Source organism: Micropterus salmoides, unplaced genomic scaffold (assembly GCF_014851395.1).
Source record: "Micropterus salmoides isolate LMB-PRFRI ecotype aquatic unplaced genomic scaffold, ASM1485139v1 Ms_hic_scaffold_19, whole genome shotgun sequence".
Classification (NCBI taxonomy): domain Eukaryota; kingdom Metazoa; phylum Chordata; class Actinopteri; order Centrarchiformes; family Centrarchidae; genus Micropterus; species Micropterus salmoides.
Window position 1 is genome coordinate 11,849,386 of NW_024041039.1, and position 20,982 is coordinate 11,870,367.

Sequence of the window (20,982 nt, forward strand, 5' to 3'; positions counted from 1 at the left end):
ATCTTTAACTAATAAGGCTACACTTGCATACAATAGGCCACAGATTAAGATAAGATTTAAAAAACAGACCAGTTTGAAAGGAAAATGAGTTTGATCCCCATTCTGCCACTAGATTACTTTATCAAAGATGTGTATTTATGAAATGTAAATCCAACTTTAACCACATTTGATTTTATCTGGTCAGGTCTCTTCCTGTGATCACCCAAAGATACAGAGGTGCTGAGTAGTGTCACCGGTGTCAAAAATGTTCATGAATATTTCAGAAGCTGGCTGATGTCAACAGCAGCTGTAAAGCGCCTATAAAGAGGATGTCCTCTGTACAGGAGACCTCCAAACCCTCCTCACGTCCAGGCAGCCTCCGCAGATTTCCCACTCTTCTCCACCCGCCGAAGAGAAGGACTCCTCCCGCCTGTGTTTCAGCACCATGGTCAGCGCTCGGACTCTCCTCCTCGCGGCCACCTGCTGCTGCACCTACCTGTGGCTCGCTCATGCTGAAGACTCCTCACTGGAGACGCGCTCATTGGATTTCCCCCTGAAAACCCAACAAGAGAAAGACCTGGTGAGAGTCTTTTTTAAAGGGTGTGAAATGTGTCAGCTGGATGAATGAAGGTTGTTGGTGCTTTGTATGACCGTCGATATGGTATTTAAATTGTTCGGGAAAGTGACTCTTACAAAACGATTAATATATAAACGCCAAAGAAAGACTGAAAGTTACTGCATGAGTTGTTGAGCTTTTAACTTCAATAAATCCCCACCAAATGATTTTTATGGCCTAATTTCTTTAATGACAATATACTGTCTTGACATTTTCTTTCGCTGCAGATTGACGCGTTGCAGGAAGTTTTGGAGAAACTGAGGAGCAAAGAGATGCCCTTAGAGAAAAAGCTTGGCTGGCTGCCTTCGGTATGTACACCAAATTAAAATGTGTGACTTTATCAGCACAATTATACTAACTATAAACTTGTTATGATAGAATCATTTTGGAGATGTGATTTGTGGTTTCTCGGATCACATAAGACGATGGTTTTACCTCGTTTAAATAACAAGCATTTCTGATTTTTTCTGACTATGACTTTGGGAAGTCTGTTCTTCTCGTTAGGTCTAATCAAGAAAATGAAGAATACAAACAGTATCCGCATTTTCATGCGTTGGTGTTCTTCTCATTCCAGTGTGACGCAGGGGAGCCGTGCGCCGTGCGTAAAGGCGCGCGAATCGGCACTCTGTGCAGCTGTCCCCGGGGAACTTCCTGTAACTTTTATGTTCTCAAATGTTTGTGAAGAAAGAAGATAACAGAAATACAAGAAAACACCGGGGAGAGTATAGGAGGGCTGGACTGACAACATCAGTTGTCATTCTCCTTGTAACAAAATTAAAAACGCAATGTAATGTGTGATTAATAATATTATTAAAGGACGCTTTTCTTTTATAAACTCGGACTGTTAAATGTTAGATTATAGGTTTTCAATAGAGCTGATGGTCTGTGTGCAGCTGTCTCTTTTTGTCAGTGTTTATCAAATTTTTTTTTTTCGCTTTGTTTGTTGTTGTTCCTGTTATGGGGGAAATAATGAAGCTATCATGGCATCAGTTTCTAAACACATTTGTAAGATAAGGAAGTCAATAAATCAACTAAGTTATATACAATTGTCTGTGTGTCTGTTATAGGCTACCATTAAAAAAGAAAAAAACATCACCTCATTTGTAGCTTATTCGCAGCTGGGTTTTCCCCCTAAACATCACCTGTTGGTAATTTGATAATATGATTTATTTTTTTAATTTTAAATGACTAAAACACTTAAGCGAACACAAAAAGGAAAAATATATTGATTCCTTTTGCCACGTGTCATCAATAATTCAGCCCCTTCCCACACTATAACTAATGCACTGCCGCTCTCCAGCACACCAGCTGTCATCTCTCTGTAATAAAAGGCGCTGTCAGGCTTTTTCAATGACATCACATCCAACTGCAAGTTTCCAACATGGCGTCCAGCCGGGTGCTGGAGAGGGAGGTCCAGGACGAGCCGAGGCGCGCTGCGACTGCAAACTCCGACTTCTGCCCCCACAAATACTCCCTGCTCATCATTATCGGACGGACCGCTCACCTCAGGCAGGCAGGACACATCACCGGGGAGATTGAACGCGGTACGTTTTTTTGTTTGTTTGTTTTTGCTACCCGCTATTGCTATTCTCTACATTCGCATAAAAATCAGATGCCTGCAAGTTCTCGCCGCCTAAATAATCAGAGAGGATGCCACTCTGACCCTTTTGCAGTGTTTATGTAATTTTATCCCTGCTGACCGAGGATGCGTCATCGGGCGCTACTCCACCATCAGCATCACCTCACCCCTCTGGGCACATTATAATTAAAAGCAGTCTGGAGCGGGTGGCTTATCTTTCGCCTCGTTATGTTAGGTGAAGCTTTTGGGGAAATGTTGCAGGGCGGTTATTCAGTCAACACATTGCCACTTGTGAACGATGTGCCATTAACCTTTGTGTGTTTATGTACAGCAGAAACCGTGGAGACTGTAGGCAGTAGACAGCGCATGGCAAGCTATAATTACAGGCTGTGGGAGTGCAACTATAGATGTATATGGTATATATGAGTGCATCCAATTTATGTAAACAACAAACAGCATAGCGGCTGTAGTTAGGCCTAGAACTGGATGACAGATACAGAGAGAAATAAAGACAGAGACATATTTTAAATTTTCATCAGGCCTATCAACATTTCATCACTGGTAAAAACCATGTAGGCCTACTTCCAAAATGTCAGCTTTTCACAAGCTATGAAGTATTCAAGCATTGCAATTTGTTTTTTAAAGGTGCATGTAGCTTAAAATGAGAAGTAAAAATCACCAAATTTGGAGACTTTCACTCAGTTTTGTTTATTACATGTTGTATTATACTTTCTGTGACCACTCTATTACATCTGTACCATCTAAAGCAATCCGGTTTAACAGCTCTGCCATGAATTCTTCTTTTATGAAGGATTTTCTTTGTTTTTGTTGACACTGTCAGCAAGTGAATATTCAACTTTAGGTTTATTTAGTAGTACATTTTCACTAAAATAATTCTTATTTTGTACACGTTTGTATGGATGCACAACAGCCATTATTGCAACATGTCTTTTAATGCTTTGTGAAATGAGTACCTGCAGCAATTATTTTTTGCACATTACAATTTCACACTTATTTGTTTTGTAAGTATTTGGACAATTGTGTGCATGTTGGTTATGAGAGAGTAAAACCATTAGTTGCCCCATGTGACCATGTGTGACCATCTTTTATGTCTCCAGGTATTCGGTCATGGGACGTTGACTTAAATTCCTGTAATTTAAACCTCTATCTCCAAGAATTTCTTTCCCATCACACTGCGTCTTTCAAGGGTTCAGGTAGGTAACAGTGTGTTTATTTGACCCCTTGCCCAAACTCTTTGACCCTTTATCACACAGAAAGCCCTGTCCCCATGGCAACTCATCAGTTTGGCTGGCCTGGGGTAAATGAGGAAGGAAGGAAGGAAAGTGGAGGAGCAGCCGGGGAATTGTTAAACATGGGTGGACCCTTTGGACAGAAAACAATAGAGGCCTGCAACCAAGCCGTGCCACCTCTCGTTCTGCATGTGTTACAGCCTTTCAGTATGCAGAGCCAAGGACAACCAGGGAAAATGGTAAAAAGGCAGAAAAACATCATAGTCAGAGACAGTCATGTTACAGCTGAACTGTGAAGTGAGGTGATGAACACAGACAGGAACAAAATGGCAGCCAGAAAGGTTGCCTGTATGTGATAAATACTACAGTGTAGTGAATTCTGAATAGGGGTTGCGATGGCGCAGTGGATAGTGTGTGTCCCTGAGCAAGACATTTAACCCCTAACTGCTCCAGAGGCGTGGGACCTCTGACATAGGCCTATGTAGCAATTGTAAGTCGCTTTGGATAAAAGTGTCAGCTAAAATGACAAATTAATACAGTATAGAGCTTATTATTTTGGATGTCTGGATTTTGAAAAATGGAGGGATTTTACATTTTATAAGAGACTTGAAGAAATAGTTTTTGGCAGTACGCTTAGAGTTAGATGATAACATTGATACCTTTACGTTAAATATGTAGCTGGAGCAAACAACTAGTTAGCTTATAGCGTAGCATAAAGACTGGGAACAGGGAGAAACAGCTTGCCTGGCTCAGTCCAAAAGTAAGAAAATCAGTTGACCAGTACCTCTAAAGTTGACTGATTAACACATTAGGCTATATATTATTTGTTTAATGTGTTCAAAAACTGAAGTGTTACACAAACTCCACACATAAAGTTAGTAAGTAAACTTTATTTATAATGCGCTTTTTTAAAATCAGAGTAACAAGGTGCTGTACAATGCTCATCATTTTTACATTTAGTTTTTTGTATGAATTAAAAAATTAGATATAACATGTTAATTGGTGAACTTTAAAGACTGAAAGGCAGATTTTGTTGCCTTTGGACCGAACCAGGCTAGCTGTTCCCCCCTGTTTCCAGTCTTTATGCTAAGCTAAGCTATTCGGCTTCTAGCTCTAGCTTCATGTTTAGCGTAACGACATGAGAGAGGTATTGATCTTCTGATGTTTAAGATTTGGACTTGCACATGCCGCTGTATCACCTTTTGAAATGCATAAAAATGTGAAGATCTGTATGTCAGTAGCCAATAGCAGTGAGGAATGGCTATCATTTTCTATTTTTCTAGTTAGCTCTGTATCCTCAAACAATGATCCAGTTCCCCTCAGACTGGATATTGACTGAGATTGAGTTAATTTGGCATCTCATCCTCAGACAGTCTCTCTGACTCAGCTGTTCCACTCTTCTTCCTTCCTCTTTTCTGCTCAGGGAGTCTATCACCCACTCGGTTATCCCAACTGACTTTTTCATTGACCTCTTTGAGTTCCCCTCCTGCTTCTGGCCTCTCACTCACTGCTCAGATCCATCGGTGTGTTTCCTAACTCCCTCAGCACTCAGACTTTCCCTATCCCTTGTTTGCTTCCCCTTGGCTGCCTGTCCTTCTCTTTCTATCTTTTTTTTTTTCTTTCTGCCTCCTCAGGGCACAAGTGTCTGCGCCACAGCACCAGAGTGTTGGACACTCAGGTGCTGATCAGTCCATCTCAGGAACAGGTTTGTTCAGAGGTGAGGGCATAAATCCTGTTTCCTTCAGAGATACACAAAGTTCTTGGAAGATAGTTGTCCAAGCCAGGTGCTGTAACGATGCAGGGATGAAGGTTTTTATTTTTTATCATAGTTTTGAATGATAAAATCAATTAAAATGATTTTTTTTAAAAATGAGGTCTTGAAACAAAGCTGGGAATATTATTTTAATGTTTTGCTGATATAATGATATAAAGCAGATAAATCAGTAAATAGTCCCATTTAAGAAGCAGTTGACACCAAATTTAAGAAGCTGTTAAAACCAAATGGTAGGTATTTTGGCTTGTAAAGTGACCCAAACGTGAGTAATAAATAATCAAAATAGTTGTAAAATTACTTCTATGCTGATTGAGCTCAAAAGTATACTCTGTGTTATTAGATTTTTCTCTCTCCTATTATTTTTTACTTTATTCTCTAATGTTATTATTTTACTTTTAGTTATGGGTTATTTGATTAAATGACATTGAGAAATGAACTATCTTTGCTTCTCTGGCCTGGCCAGGTGTTGGCTCTGCTGTCCAGGGAATCAGCCCATAAGCTGTTGGTCTTGGCTGGCCAGAGCGTGGAGGACAGTGGAGACCTGCTGTTTCACAGAGGACTGTTCTCACCACAGCAACTGAAACAAATACTGACGGAACAGGTACGACAATGTCTCTCTCTATTTTCTGTGCCAGTAAATGTTCAGCTGTTTAATAGATTCATATAATTGAACATCTGTAAATTCAGGCACATTTTAGAGGTGAAACTAAGAATTATTTTCACTATAGATTAATCTGCTGATTGCTGATTATTTTCTTGATCCTTTGGTCTATTAAATGGCAGAAAGGTGTGGGAAAATGTCCATTCCATCTTCCCAGAGCCCGATGTAACATCTTCAAATTGCATGTTTTATCTGACCAGCAGTCCAAAACCCGAAGATATTCAATTTACAATAATATAAAAAAGATAAAATCAGCAAAGGTTCACAATTAAGCATCTAGGACCACCAAAGTTTTTACAATTTTGCTTGAGAAATCACTTAAATGATGAATTGATTATCAACATTTTTTCCAATTTATTATCTATTGATTGACTAATCTTTGAATTGTTTCAGCTCTGGCTGATTATACTGCTAAACTCATACGTCATCATCAGCTTTTGCTTTAAATGTAAAAATAAATGTATAATTTTTGAGTCATATACTGATATTGATATTTGAGAGTTTATACTTAGTGGATCATTTTACAGTTGAAAAAAAAACTTGTCAGTGCTGTCCACTGGACTAACTATGCAATGTAGACACTCTTTTTATAGTACCTTAACCATATCGTTGACATTTTTTTACCTAATTTCTGGATCCTTATCAGCCAACTTATATGTTGTTACAAAATGTCTATAATATTGGCACAGCTAATTTTATTGTTTGGCCTCAAAAGTTAAATTGTTGCAAAACAAACAGTAGGCTAAAAAACAGCTTTATGATGTATGCTAACAAAATGTTCTGTCTTTAGTTCATAGATCAAGACAGCTCTGCCTCCAAAGTCAGTCTAACTGTCAGCTGTCCCAACATTGGCCAGTGGAGGAAGACACTCTTGGGAAACCAGCCTCTGCAGGGTCCTTTCAGTCTGCACATCAATCCCCCAGAGGTGCTGCCTGCCATGGAGGCCCTGGGGGAATTCACCTCCCTCATCTCTGGTACCCTTTCCCCTCCATCTCCCTTTGACCTCTTGCCTCCTCCCACCACTATTGGTTTTCTCAAGCTGTCCCGCCCGTGCTGCTATGTGTTCCCTGCCGGCCGCGGTGACTGTGCCTTTTTTGCTGTGAACGGGTTCACGGTGCTTGTAGACGGCGGCTCAGACTCTCAGGCGTGTTTCTGGAAGCTGGTCCGCCACCTCGACCGAGTTGATGCAGTTTTGTTGACGCACATTGGGACAGAGAACCTGCATGGGGTCAACACCTTCCTGGAGAGGAAGGTGGCTGAGTTGGAGCTGAGGTCTGATAACAAAGGCAAGAATTCATGGCCTGGCATTGCCAGACTAATTCGCAAATATGTATTATGAAACATAATGAGATTGAGTTTTCTTTGTAGTGCATGTGCTTCTCTGTGTCTCTATATTCTTTTGTCTCAACAGATGACTCGTCTAAGAGGCTCATCTCCCCAGAGCTTGGAGTAGTGTTCTTTAACGCCCCCGGCAGGTTGCAGGTGGAAGAACAGCCTTGTGAGTGATGCATTTAAACGTACTGTAGTACAGTACTGAATAAGATATGACTGAGCAGGCAATATAGGATAGAATGTCTCCTGTTAATCAAATACATGTATATTAATGTGCACACACACACACACACTTATGTACATTTGCAATGCATAAGTCAATGGGCAGAACACCAGACCTATTTGAATCTCTGAACAAATCAGAGTTAAACAGACTACATTACCACCAACAACTGTTTATATGCATTACTGCCCTCTGCAGTTGGTAGGAATGTGTATGGCTTCACCTGTGTGCATATGTGTGTTCATAATTGTCTTTGTGTGTATGTGCTATTAGAGCACGAGACACAAAGAAAATGGGGCCCCACTCATCGAAATACTATACAATAATAGCTCAACTAGTGGTCTAAAACCCAAGAGATTCCCCTAGTCATGGGGTAATAACCAGTTATGTAGGGACCCCAGCTAGATTTCTAATGTGAGTGACTGTTATCAAGTAAAGTTATCATTCTTCTCATGGTAGGTGTGGACAATGTATTGAAGAGCACACACCAGGCGGCCCTGACCCTACAATTGTTAAAGAAGTTGGACATCAGACCACAGCCTTTGTTTCGCCCGCTAGGGGTTCCCATTGAGCCGTTAACCCTGTTCCAGAAGATGGGAGTGGGACAGTTGGATTTATACATCCTCAACCCCAGCAAAAACAGTCAGGAGTACCAGACATTCATGGAAAACTGGCCCGATGAAGCGTCATCAGCACCTAAATCCCAAACTCTCCCTCTCACCGCCCTGGCCTCAGTGTCCGCCCTGCTTGTGTGGCACCCAGCGTGTCCCCAGGAGAAGGTGGTCAGGGTGCTGTTCCCTGGTCTTACCCCACAGGCAAAGCTGCTGCAGGGGATGGAGAAGCTGAAGGGGCTGGCCTTCCTCCAGAAACCCACGGTGACCACCGGGGACCTGGAGAGGCTGCAGGAGGATAGAAAGGCCAAGAGGACAGAGAGCCAGGACAGTGGCAGGTCACAGGGGAAGGAATCAACAGGCAAACATGGAAAAGAGAGGGGAGAGGGAAAGGAAATACTGGTAAGGGAAAAGGGAAAAGTATTCAATGGAGTCAGTACAAGAGATGCCGATAAAACCAGAATCAAAGAGACAGGTGCAAAGCAAAAAGGAGCATCGTCAGAAAAGAATACTTCAAAGAAAGGAGGGGGGAAGGATAGGAAAAAGGATGAGAAGCCTGGCACTAAAGAGGAGAATAGTGCTATGAGGAATGACCAGGGGAAAAAGGATGTTTTCTCTTCCAAACCAAAGAATGAAAATAAAACTAAGCTAAAAAAAGACACAAAAAATGACTCTAAAACTGGGGTGAAGAAAACAAGAAAACCATCAGGAAAGGAGGGAAATAATGGCAAGAAGGCACATGTAAACACTGAACTGCCAAATAACAATTCAAACAAACCCAACGCTGGGCATGAGTCAGAAGGCCTTGAAATAGAGCAGCAGAATCAAAATCCTGAGAAAGAGTCTCCCTGTGGCTCCAAAATGTCTACCCCTGAGGATATGACGGCTGATTTTCTCAGGCTGCGGGAGGAAACTGAAAGAGAAGTGGTGCAGGTGGAAACAGCAGATAAAGGAGAGCAGAAAAGCAGTGAGTCGGGCAATGAAAAGAGCCTTGAAGGTTTGAACAAAGAGACAAGTAATGAAGCTGCTGAGACAGCTTCAGGGGAAGAAGCAGCAGGTAGCGCAGTGATAATGGGAGGAGAAGGTGGGGATAATGGAGTCCAAGACAAGGCTTGGTGGACTGAAGAGAAAGCTGGTGTAGACCTGCAGAAAGCACCTGTGGGCCAGCCTGCAAATGCTGCCAAACCAGTAAAGGTTGTAGGATTTCCAACTCCCTTGAACAAGGCGCCAAAGAACGAGCCCACAGTCCAGCTAGATGTAACCCCGACTGAATACACTCTCCTGGATGGGGCTTTGAGAAACAGCCCTCCCTCGCGATCTTCTCCAGAGAACCAGGCCCCTGTCAGCCTTGATGAGGAGACCATAGAGCCTGCCTCCCCTGATTCACGGCCCAACAGTGCAGGCCACACTCCTTACTGTCTGTCCCCAGATGATGTGTGGTGCAACAGGGCCACTCTCAGCAGATTACAAGCCCAGATGGGTAACTTAGAGTCAGCTGATGCCAACCAGCCAAATGGATCATCCAAACAAAGTGAGGGGCAGCTATGCCCGCCCAAAAGCACTCCAGAGAGCCACACAAGAGAGAAGCAACTCAGTTTCCTCTCTTTGGGTACATTTAAAGATGGATCTTCAGACCCTTCTCCCTCTGTTGCTACCACCACTACACACTCCATGCCAGCAGAAGTGGGCTCACCACAGTCCACAGAAGTAGATGAATCACTATCCATGTCCTTAGAGCAGGGACCAACCACTGTGAGCCAGAGAGAGGGGGATGACAGTGTTCATAACTCCCACTCCAATGGAGGCCATTTTGTGGGGATGTCTTTGCCAATGAAGAAGCCCCCAAGATCTCTAGGGCAGGCTTCAGAGATGGGGCGGCCTCCAGCCCCAAACATACTTAATTTTGAGGTGTCAGCTCATGATGTGGATTTATGTCTGGTTTCACCCTGTGAATTCAAGCATTTTAAACCACCTGACTCCAGCTCAGGTGGAAGCGAGCCCTCCAGAGGAACCTTTGCTTCACATCATCACGGCAACAACAACCTCAAAGACATGTCGCCCAGTGAGTCAAACGCCCCCGTCTGCACGGAGGACTGCCCGTCCACCACAGCAGATGGAGCTCTGGACTCAGACGAGGATGAGTCGGGTAGTGAGCCATCTAACTCCCCACACGACCTCCGGACCAGTCAAGCTCTGCCCCAGGATCCTCTACCAGCCCCTCTCAGGGACAGTCCACCCCTGCCCCCACATCCCGACGCTTCCATGCCCGTTCCTCAGTCTGACTCCGATGCTCATGGGAAGAGAGCAAAGGCCACTGGCATGCGAGGGAAAAAAACACCAGCGGTAAGTTTGTCTTATTAGCATTGAAGTAAAGGATGTCTGTGTACTGTGGTGCATGTGGTCATGTGTGTATTCAGGCTAGATGTTTCTTTAATATACATTTTATTTTGGCTGCAATCAAGCCATAGCATCCCTCTGCCAGAAGTGCTAGGAATCATAAAGCTATTGCATTGTGTCCTCTTGAAGTATTTAGTCCTGGTCACTGTTGAAAAGTTGAATCTGTTTTAGAAAACCATAAGCTACAGAAATAACATTAAAATATATTTGACATTTTGACATATTACAGTTTTAACTATAGGTCAGGCCCTCAGCAGGCCGTTTTTTGCTAAAAAATGTTAATTAAAATCTAGAAAATATAATTAGCTTCCAGTACAAAAAAACATATAAAGAAGAGAAAGGACATGCAAGAAAATATTTCAAGGCACAAATCTAAGATATAAAGCAAAGCAAGCAAACAATTCTGTTATTAAACTGGCAACAACAATAGGTATGTATGCATCCCTCTCCAACAATCTGAGCATTCGTAAAAATCCTGTAATCCTGTAAATTGTAAAGTCCTCAAAGACATTTTGAATATCTTGATTACTTTTTAATATAATTCATACTAAACATTAAGTTATATATTTGCCAAGTTATTATGGTTATGAGGATAACAGTACTGTTTATTTATGGCTGGTGTAAAATATAATAATAACTCTTGTATATCATTTTGCTTTTTTGTTATCAGGTTATTGAGGCTTTCCCAAGATCAGGCTCAGGGAAAAGCAGGACAGGGAGCCAAAGTGGAGTGGGAATGGGGAATGTCTCTTCTACTTGTACACCTTCCTCTAGCACCCGCTCAGCACCAGCAAAATCTTCACCCAATCCAGGTATGAGGTGTAAAATGTAAATGATACAAAATACTGTCAATTTTTCAGATACTTCTTTCTTTGTGTACTTTGTAGACTCAAGTGTGTCCACTGATTTCTGTTGAATTGGTGTCTTTCACACCACAGTTTCTCCTCTCTCTCTCGTCTTTCACAGGCTCTAAGTCTCCCTCTGTTGGTGAAGTCAGCGTGTACGTGGACCTGGCCTATATTCCCTCTGCAGCCTCCTCTGCAACAGTCAACGTGGACTTCTTCAGATGCATTCGCTCCTCCTGTTACATCATCAGCGGCGACAGCCCAGAGAGAGAAGAGCTAATGAGGCATACACTGGATGCACTACTGGATGGCAAGATATCCTGGCCTGACACTATGCAGGTAGAAACACACACACACACACACACACACACACACACACACACACACAATTAGATTTAGCAATTAGCCTACTTAAAGAAAGAAAATAATTGTTATAGTTATTGAAAAAGAACAATGATTGTTGTCTTTGTTTATCATGGTTTAAACAATTTTGCTAGCAACAACTTCATTCAACAGCTCCCATTATCTTATGATAGCATAGCTATGGCTAAGAGTAAAGGGAACTGTAGTTGCTGAATGCTAACAAAGTCATCTTTATTTATCTTAGTAAAAATGACAAAGTACTCAATTTTATTGTCCATTTAAAATCCAAAATGTTATTAATTGGCTTTTCAGAAACACATAAGAGCCGTACTGTTGCTAAATAAGTAATGAAATGACAGCTGGAGACATGCCCTGATATATCAGAGGTCCCCATGCTTTTTCTGCAGATACTTTTTCTCAGTTTTAATTTCCTAGCCTTTTCTCTGGATCTCCAGGTGACAGTGATCCCTACCTTTGAGTCGGTACCGATGCAGGAGTGGTACCAGCAGACCCTGGACAGACAAAGGGAGATGGGCATCACCGTGCTGGGATCCAACAGTACCGTCGCCATGCAGGATGAAACCTTTCCTGCCTGCAAGATAGAGTTTTGAGGCAGACTTCGGGATGCAGCAATGGAGGACGGAGGGTGAAGATAGGCTGAAAGATGGCAATGTGTATGTGATAAAAAAAAGAGCCAGGGCTTAAAGTGTGACAGAAATATAAAGTTAGAAAGAAAGATTATGGGGAAACAAAGGGACTATATGGCCCCTTTCCGCATGAAAACAACTGAGTGGGTAATGACATGGGACGTTCACCCATCCCCTCCTGCTTAATCACTTCTTTGTTGGCTACTTTTGCTCCAAAAGAGAACACACATTCCGGTGAGAGTATTGCATGCATTTTTAGACCCATGACCCTGTGCAATACAGGAGAGGAGATCACACTGGTTGCAAGAAAAGCATGTCGGGCAGCAAACATGTGGATGCACATGAAAGCTGATGTTGTAGATTAGTCAGTATAGTTAGTATATGTGGGATTAAAGGCACTATGTGCAGGCTTGTTTTCTTAACACAGCACTGAGGCATGATAGTCTGTGCTATGATTAAGGGCCCATTTTGCTGCTTCTAATTGCAACATTTAACAGTAGAAATGAAAAAGGAATCCAGAGATTATTCCGCAAATACTACTCCAGATACTCCCAAAATGCAAGATTGTGTGTTTATGAAAGCATTGGTCGCTTTGCATTCTGTTTCCTAAAATTATATTTGCGTGATTAGCACAGAAAATGTCAATATCATAAAAAGAGAGTCTTTCAATGAACTCACATTCACAGTGAGTGGTCAGGTGTTTGGTGTGAACGGTGTAAGCAGACATGAGGTGAGCTGTGTGTGTGTATGTGTTGTAAAAGTATCATGCCACTGTGGCTTCACTGACCTTGAAATCTCTGCAGAGCAAACTGACCTGTGACGTATCTGATGTTAGTGAGTGATAATTGCCTGCTGATTGTGAGATTACTGTATCTGAGTGTGTAAAGACAAATCTGTCAGCAGGGATTAGAGTGCCAGATTAAATGTAATAGCATTACAGCAATCATTTTAGTAATTACATGCTAATCAGATATCAGACAGCAAATGCATTGGTAGAAATAGATGTTAACATCTTATTATTAAAAAAAACCCACATTAAATCAAAGTGATGACATGCATTTTGATTGTGGATATGATGCATATGATTATATAGTTAATTGGAGAAATATATTTTGCACATAAAATCATGTTTAGTAACAGTGGGTGGTAATGACATCTTTCCAAGTTATGGTTTGTAAATCACGCTACTCAATAACTGTAACTAAATTGTACACAGTAACATTTTAATTTATGCGACCAAAATGTCAGCATAATTTCCTAGAAAGTTTCCTGGAATCATTTGGAAGTATAGGGAGTACATTTCCCAATAATAAATTTCTAATAAATGAACATTTACTCTGGTTTAAATGGAGCAGTTCCTTCTGCAAATATACAACTGCTTCCACTTCTCACAACACAACTAAACTAACCCCACTCTATTTTCCCTGGTATTAAAGTTCAATGCACTTTTCCAAGACTTCCCAGGAAATTACAGATCACAGTAATTTAAAGCACTTTGTACCATAGCAAAGCAATTGACAATATGTAATTTAATGGATTACATCATGATCTCTCCAGACCTATCTGTCCATTGTTTTTCCTTTTTGTTTCCTTTTGTCCCAGTCTGGATGTCAAGGAATGGATGTCCTATTCTGGCAAGATATAACTACTGTAAATCATGACTGATTATCCGTGTTGCTGTTTTGCCTTTAAATGGATTAGTTTGCAGAAATGAGAATGTGGCATATAGAGTTTCCTAAATGACAAAGCATGCAATCACATCTGACCAGTTTCCCCTCTGTCTGAATGCCTATATACAGAAAAAAATGTCATTTTGATTCAGCATTGCTAAATACTAAAAGCTATTTTGTAATTATATATATGCAATGTTAAATATAAACTGTTAAACAGTTATCACAGACTTGTACTATCCTTGTTTTATTTTGTGCAATCATCTTAATTAATTTAATAACTTTTAGTCCCCCACCCCCACGCACACACACACACCCCTCCAATGTTTTACACACATTTGTCTTTTTTTTTGTAAAAGGCTGTCAGATCTCATGATTCATTTGGATTGGAGGGTTGACCTAGTTCTGTAATCATGGATATAGCAACTACTTGAACCCCACAGTAGCAAAGTGAGTTGTAACTATGTGTATGTGTCCCGCATGTATAAAATGCTGTATGTAGGCCTACTGTATGTTGTTTCATTCATGATATTCATGAAGACAGAGAGCAAAGGCTGTGGGAGATTGGAGGCAGTGTGGGATGGTGGGATGAACACTGATGAACCTTTCGCTTAGTTGTTGTCTGTAAGTACGTACAGTGACAAAATGTGTGGGTTGTTGAGCCGTGATCAATGTATGAATAAAGAATGTGCATCATCATTCAAAGGTGTCTATTGAGAGACATGGAAATATCCACTGCTTATTGGATTTAAGAAGGCATATCAGGTGATGAGGGAGGATGTGGCCTGAGGAGATCAACACCCTAATTGAAGGTGTGCATAATTATTAGGAAGCTTCTTTTCCTCAGTCAAAATGGGCCAAAAAAGGGATTTAACTGACACTGAAAAATCTAAAATTGTAAAATGCCTTTCAGATGCAATACTGAAATAGCCAAACTTTCGAGGCATGACCACCGGACAATCAAACGTTTTGTTGCTAATAGTAAACTGGTGCGCAAAAAGCCGAAATAGGCAAAAACACATAGATTGAGAACACCAAATAGCCTACTACGCTCTCAGAAATACTGAGAGATTAATCAAGAAACCCTCGCATATGTCACTGCAGTCGTATCAAGGAATGCTAGCCAACTTCTAAATTTAATATTGATGACTCTAAACGTTCATAAAATATAACTAGACTTCTGGCAGTTTCTCCTGTCGTGCCGAAAAGTGATCGTCCGCCGAAAACAGCATTTTATGAATTGTATTGGCCATTTAAAGGTATTTTAACAGGTAAAAAAGAGATTGGATTGGTTGGTAGCCCTACACAGCAAGAAAAATCATAAAGGAGTCATAAAGATAATTGCAAAAGTGTCTTCATTTTATATCTAAGTCGGCAGTAAGTCATGTTAATTATAGCCTATAGTCCGTTTTCCAAATATAAACAAAGATATTAGACATACAATCAACGTATTTTGTCGTTTAGGTAGCCTATGCTATAATGACGAATCGCAGCCCGATAGCATAAGTTTGCATTTGCTTAAGACATAGGCCTAGCCTATAGACTACCCTACACTGGGCCTAAACAAACAAACAAACAAACATTAATAGGCTATAGCTAGGCGACATCCATCCTTTTATGTTTATTAAGATATAAATGATCTTTGGTAATTTCTGCTTGTAGGCCTAATGGAGTATTTTTCCTAGGTTGCTACTTTTTAAGTGGTTAACTGGATGAAAAACAGGTTAACTAAGTAAGTCAAACAGTGCTTGAAGTGGATACAAAAGAATCATAAACATTCATCATCCTTAGCAACTAGTCCAAAGTTTGCTCTAGCGCGTCGCCTTTTCTTAATGTCCCGCCCCAGCCAGGCTGTGATTGGTCGGATCACGAAAAGCGACCACCCGATTTTCTCCCTACTCTGGGCAGCAGAACTGGCCCTTTCATGCACCTGCCCACTCAACTCCAAGCACTGCTCATAAACATAATGAAAGGTTTATCAGGTTCTCACCTTCAGTTAGCTTTCTTATTAGCCTATATAGGAACTTGCTTCATTCCAGAATCCTACTGCCCTCCCTTACCTTACCTTAGGGCAGGCATAGGCTTCTAAAGGATGGACACACCCAAAGAGCTTGCCATGTAGGTTAATACCAAAGGTGGTTTCATTTTTGTTCTTACCCTCGACGAAGACACTAACTCAACCACAGCGACCTGCTGCTTTTTACCACAGCTCCTCTTCTACTTCAGGTGAGTTTGATAACATTTAACAAGCCTATCGACTGTATATCAAGATGAAACACGTCTGTGTCGTAGGTCCGGTTTTTATGATCGATCATTTATTGAGCTACATTTGTAGGTTTAAGGGGTTAAAACAGTTTGTTAAATATATATTTGACAACACGTTCTGCTTTGTTAGGTTAAAGAAAGAAAAACTGAAAATGAAAACACGCCGCCTCTCCTGGGAGAGCGGGGTAATTTGAGCATATGGGGAAGTTGAGCCACAAATTGTTTCTAGAAACCTTAGACAAAAATGGTCATGTGACCACACATTTTTAAGAGTACTCCTTTTTACTCACCCTGTGATGCAGAGAAGCCCATGGAAAAAGTGATGAGCACATTTAAGTAAAATAAAATCTATGAAATTAAATATTGTGAACTGGCATTTGAGTTGGCATGACAAAATGCCTTGATGTCCCAGACACCCATGTGGCTCAACTTATTCTCTCCCTTGGCTTAAGCCTCATTGGAGGCAAGTTCAGTCAAGAGACCAGACAACTCCTAGTTCAGTGTTCTAACATCCGCAAACGGCAACTCACACAATCACAACTAGAGATTGATGAGGTACAACAAATATGAACTCATTGTTTCGAGGCAACATAACATCCCAGGCAAGGGGGAACCACAACGATTTTACATTTTTATTTTATAAAAAGGGTTGAATATCGAAATTTCAATATATTGAAATCACCAAATATTGAGATTACTTTTTTAAAAGACTGTATTTAAGACTCTAACATAATATCTATTCATAGTTTTACCTCCTCAGGTCTGTTTGGACAGTCTGCCTTCAGTCATGTCTGCAGTCACATCCAGACTGTCTAAACATCAGCACAAGATGCTGCTCTCTCTCCTCGGTCATGTCAGACTCCACCTGCTCTACAAAGCCAGCATCCACGGCTTCACTGCTGTGGCTTTCCACAACCGCTGTGACAAACAAGGGCCCACTGTCATCGTCGCTTACAACGCTGCTGGATTTGTCTTTGGGGCTTACACCTCTAAAGACTACACCCAGAGCGAGCAGAATGTTAGTGACGAAGAGGCCTTCCTCTACAGCATCAATGCAGAGGGGACAAAAACACTGAGGGTGGCAGGTATCGGCCGAGAGTGCGCTTTCACCGATGGAAAAAACGGTCCGGATTATGGTGCTTTGGTGTTCTTGTGTGAAAACAAACCTGAGATCAAGTCTGCCCCAGGGACAAGATTCAACTTTCAGAATGCAGAGTTGCATGGAGAAGACTTGACACTGACTGAGTTTGAAGTGTATCGAGTTGAAGGTGTGTAACGATAAGCACTTTCTCGTATCAAATATAAATTGTATATTTTGACTACACACTCTGAGACAACCTTTTAAGCACATAATTGGTCTTTTTATTCTGAATTATAACTTTATTAGAATATTTAGGTAAAATGGCATTGTTTTGTCAAAGTGGTGTTGAATGAATACATTTGATCATGCCATCATGTTACAATAAATATTTATATTTATTCATATTTTCCTCATGCAGGCTTCGGAGATCTCCTGGCCAAACCCTGGAGGAATGTCCAGTGGACTGCGGAGTATGTAGAAGTCTTTGGCAACTTTTGCCACAACGAAACTCATTTAAAAGTTGTAACTCAAGTAATACTAGATCAAAGAACAAAGTGTCCAAACCCAAAATGTAATGCCCTAATCTGTAATTGCCTGAAATTCATCAATTGGTGCCCCTTACTTCTCAATGATGACACCTTTTATCAATCATGTCACCTAACTTTACTTTAAAAAGTAGTTTGTCTTGTTTTTCTCAACTTCTAGTGGTTTAACTCACCTTGTTGCAGTGATGTAGAAGAGTGTGAAGGTGCACTGTGACATCAGTTAGCTGTGGTTAGGGGTGCAACTGACTTGAAATGTTCAAACTTTCTACATTAAACACACCCGTTAAACTAATCCTGTGCAGCAAACCTGTGATTGTCGTCTGTATTGTTTCTTTTCCCTCTAGGAGAAAGCAGCAGTTGATGCAGGCCATTCAGAGCTATAAGCCAGACATTAAAACAGTTCATCAAGCCCGGGTGTTGTTGGTGGGACCTGTCGGGGCCGGCAAGTCCAGTTTCTTCAACTCCATCAACTCATTGTTTCGAGGCAACATGACATCCCAGGCCATTGCGGGTACAGCAGGAAGGAGTGTGACCAGTCAGGTACTGGCACAACTTTTAGTCTTTGTGATACTCCGCTGTAGGGTTGGGCGATCTGACAGTAGAAATGTGTCAACTGGTAGAGATTTGGCAATACTCTTTCCACCACAGGAGCTACCCCTTAGTGTTAGTGATGTGTCAGTCTATTTTAACTGAACAATTTTTAAATGACTGTAGTTTTTCATTAGTGGTGTGTTATTTTAAAGAAAGTGGAATAGTTATTCTTGACATATCTCACTTTTTAACCATCAGTATGACTGTATTAGTATACATTATGAATATTGTCTGAATCTTGCATATTTGTTTCTTGCAACCAATAAGAAAGTAACTTAGTCAGCGACCAGCAGGTAGTCCTAAATGAAGAGCCATTTGGGAGCTGAAAGAGCCGGCTTTTATTACTGAGAACATCCAAATGGTCTGGCTCACTAAAAAGAGCTGCTTGTAATATAAATAAAAAACTGTCTGATTATGCAGTTTGTCCCATTAAATTACATTTCATGTCTCTCGTAGTTCCGCACCTACACCATCAAGGCAGGGAAAGGCGGTGGAGCCATTCCTCTGATCCTGTGTGACACAATGGGGTTGGAGGAAAAGGATGATGCTGGTTTGGACATTGAGGACTTAGTCAACATCTACAAGGGTCACATAAAAGATCGCTACCAGGTCGCCTACCTAACTAATCACCTACGTCTTAATGTAACTGATTTAGTGGATAAGAATGTAAGATATATATGCCCATAACAAATTAATCTGCCTCTGCTTTATTTGTTCCTCAGTTCAGTCCATCCAATCCTCTCCTGGCGGATGCTCCCGGCTATAAGAAGAAAGTGACTCTGAACGACAGGATTCACTGTGTGGTTTATGTGGTCGACACCTGCAAGGTCTCTCTCCTCTCCCAAAAAATGCTGGATAAGTTTGCAGCCATCCGGAAAAAGACCAACCAGCTGGGTTAGCAGTATTATAATGTTATTTTCAGAAGAGTTCCACCATTTCACTGTGTATATCTTATAATATTTGTTACTTTATATGTTATATTTATTGTAATATTGCAGACATTTCTAATTTGTGACACCAACTGAGACCAGTAAACATAACTTTTCTTTATGTACACCAATTATTTCCTCTGTTTCAATCTCTCTCTACTTCTGATCCCTTATAGGAATTCCTCAGATTCTGCTGATGACTAAAGTAGATGAGGCCTGTCCGCTGGTGGCAGAAGACCTAAAGAATGTTTATCGCAGTGTTTATATCCAGAAGAAGGTAACTTACAGACCTATACTAATGTCCTCCTCAAGATCATCATGTTAAGAAATCATTGGTAACAATGATGCTGTAATCACTGAGGTGGAAACTTGTTTTGGTATTGATAACTTAATCCCTGTACATTTATATCACTCTCTTTCAGGCCCGGGACTTGAGTGAGTCTCTGGGCATCCCTTTGTCCTTTGTGCTGCCATTGAAGAACTACAATGAGGAGCTGGAACTGAACCAGGACACTGACATACTGCTGTTGACTGCTGTGGAGCAGATGCTGAACTACGCAGACAGCTTCTTTGAGGACCAAGAGCCGAGTGATCAGCTGGAGCTCTACAGATCCAATGATCCTCTCTGCCCAAACCTTATTAATTCAAACTAACCAGTCAGTTGATCAAATATATTAGAATACTCACTCACTCACTCAATACTCACAACTCTCGTGCTCCGATAGCTAACATAACAACAACAGCATGTCTTGGAAACGAGAAAGCAAGCTGAAATTCGGTGGCAATTAATTTACCATTACCTGACACACAAATCATGGCTGGATGGGCAGGAATAGTGTTGTCTGAGCCGCTTAGTTTGTTTCCCGTTTACAGAGAAAGGGCTGTGTACGACACCGGATTTATTCAGTGCACACACAGAATGGAAAGCTAGTGGACCTTGAGGAGATAGGAGTTTGACAGAAAGACAAGTATTGAATTAGAAAAGCATATCCCACCTATAAATAAAATGTGTTATTCGAGCTGAGTAAAGAAGAAGCGCTAGTGAATGGACCCTTAGGTGATATTATTTTAAGAGAGACTGCTCTTGTTGTTAAAGCTACCGGAAGTACATGCACATTTGTGGGTCATCCAACTCTTCTTTAGCTTAAGTAACTTTTTTTGGACAGTACACATTTGTTTCTTCTATCATTAAATTGCATTGCATGTTTTCTTATTGTGCAAATAAACCTTTCTCAAACCATTTTCGTTTCTTAGTTAACATTTCTTGGTGCAAGCTATTTTTCAGAAATGTTTTAACAAATCATGCTTTAAAAATGTGATGGGGACAAAATCAGCGATTTTAAAAAGTGGTGGGGACATGTCCCCAGCATCCCCAGTTTAAATGACACCTATATGCTTCAAATTCCTGTCACTTTCACTTTTACAATAGTGGGAAGGTTATTTAAACTTTTCTCTCCCTCAATCAGCCACAAGATGTCAGCCATAATTTCATAATCACTGGTGTTCAGTTATGGAAACCGGAGGTGTTGAGAAAAGATGAGAAGCTCATGTTGCACAACTGCATCTTGTCCAACATATTCAAGAGGTTGGTTTTTAAGTAGATGATTTAATTGATCATATATTT

At 41.0% G+C, this 20,982-nt stretch overlaps 3 protein-coding genes across 5 annotated transcripts; all 3 read left to right on the forward strand.

Annotated features, from left to right (window-relative positions):
• The first annotated feature begins 51 nt into the window (after window positions 1-51).
• LOC119910447 (cocaine- and amphetamine-regulated transcript protein-like) lies at window positions 52-1,648 on the forward strand. The gene is made up of 3 exons (XM_038729071.1): window positions 52-559; window positions 823-903; window positions 1,170-1,648. Exons 1-3 carry the CDS (start codon window positions 425-427, stop codon window positions 1,275-1,277), a joined length of 324 nt encoding a protein of 107 aa, XP_038584999.1. The 5' UTR covers window positions 52-424; the 3' UTR covers window positions 1,278-1,648.
• Window positions 1,649-1,946: 298 nt separating this feature from the next.
• On the forward strand, window positions 1,947-14,646 carry LOC119910424 (microtubule-associated protein 1S-like). Of its 3 annotated transcripts, XM_038729047.1 has the most exons (10): window positions 1,947-2,139; window positions 3,293-3,388; window positions 5,059-5,141; window positions 5,662-5,799; window positions 6,650-7,145; window positions 7,271-7,357; window positions 7,874-10,368; window positions 11,093-11,234; window positions 11,389-11,606; window positions 12,086-14,646. In XM_038729047.1, exons 1-10 carry the CDS (start codon window positions 1,977-1,979, stop codon window positions 12,239-12,241), a joined length of 4,074 nt encoding a protein of 1,357 aa, XP_038584975.1. In that variant the 5' UTR covers window positions 1,947-1,976; the 3' UTR covers window positions 12,242-14,646. The 3 variants fall into 3 exon arrangements, with proteins under 3 accessions (XP_038584975.1, XP_038584974.1, XP_038584977.1); XM_038729046.1 differs by lacking the exons at window positions 3,293-3,388; window positions 5,059-5,141 and adding an exon at window positions 3,449-3,663; XM_038729049.1 differs by lacking the exon at window positions 5,059-5,141 and having other exon boundaries at window positions 2,087-2,139; window positions 3,293-3,663.
• A 1,216-nt stretch (window positions 14,647-15,862) lies between these two features.
• Window positions 15,863-20,598, forward strand: LOC119910427 (interferon-induced protein 44-like). The gene is made up of 8 exons (XM_038729052.1): window positions 15,863-16,173; window positions 16,959-17,480; window positions 17,712-17,763; window positions 18,183-18,378; window positions 18,886-19,038; window positions 19,152-19,323; window positions 19,535-19,635; window positions 19,781-20,598. The coding sequence occupies exons 2-8, from the start codon at window positions 17,000-17,002 to the stop codon at window positions 20,009-20,011; spliced, it is 1,386 nt and encodes a 461-aa protein (XP_038584980.1). The 5' UTR covers window positions 15,863-16,173; window positions 16,959-16,999; the 3' UTR covers window positions 20,012-20,598.
• The last annotated feature ends 384 nt before the right edge of the window (window positions 20,599-20,982 follow it).

Excerpts from the sequence above, each read along its gene's own strand:
- LOC119910447 (XM_038729071.1), top strand. The coding sequence starts at position 425 with ATGGTCAGCGCTCGGACTCTCCTCCTCGCGGCCACCTGCTGCTGCACC. Across the intron at positions 560-822 it reads CCCAACAAGAGAAAGACCTG|ATTGACGCGTTGCAGGAAGT; the intron begins GTGAGAGTCTTT and ends CTTTCGCTGCAG. Across the intron at positions 904-1,169 it reads AGCTTGGCTGGCTGCCTTCG|TGTGACGCAGGGGAGCCGTG; the intron begins GTATGTACACCA and ends TTCTCATTCCAG.
- LOC119910424 (XM_038729046.1), top strand. The coding sequence starts at position 1,977 with ATGGCGTCCAGCCGGGTGCTGGAGAGGGAGGTCCAGGACGAGCCGAGG. Across the intron at positions 3,664-5,661 it reads AAGGACAACCAGGGAAAATG|GTGTTGGCTCTGCTGTCCAG; the intron begins GTAAAAAGGCAG and ends TGGCCTGGCCAG. Across the intron at positions 5,800-6,649 it reads AACAAATACTGACGGAACAG|TTCATAGATCAAGACAGCTC; the intron begins GTACGACAATGT and ends TTCTGTCTTTAG.
- LOC119910427 (XM_038729052.1), top strand. The coding sequence starts at position 17,000 with ATGTCTGCAGTCACATCCAGACTGTCTAAACATCAGCACAAGATGCTG. Across the intron at positions 19,039-19,151 it reads ACATAAAAGATCGCTACCAG|TTCAGTCCATCCAATCCTCT; the intron begins GTCGCCTACCTA and ends TTTGTTCCTCAG. Across the intron at positions 19,636-19,780 it reads GTGTTTATATCCAGAAGAAG|GCCCGGGACTTGAGTGAGTC; the intron begins GTAACTTACAGA and ends ACTCTCTTTCAG.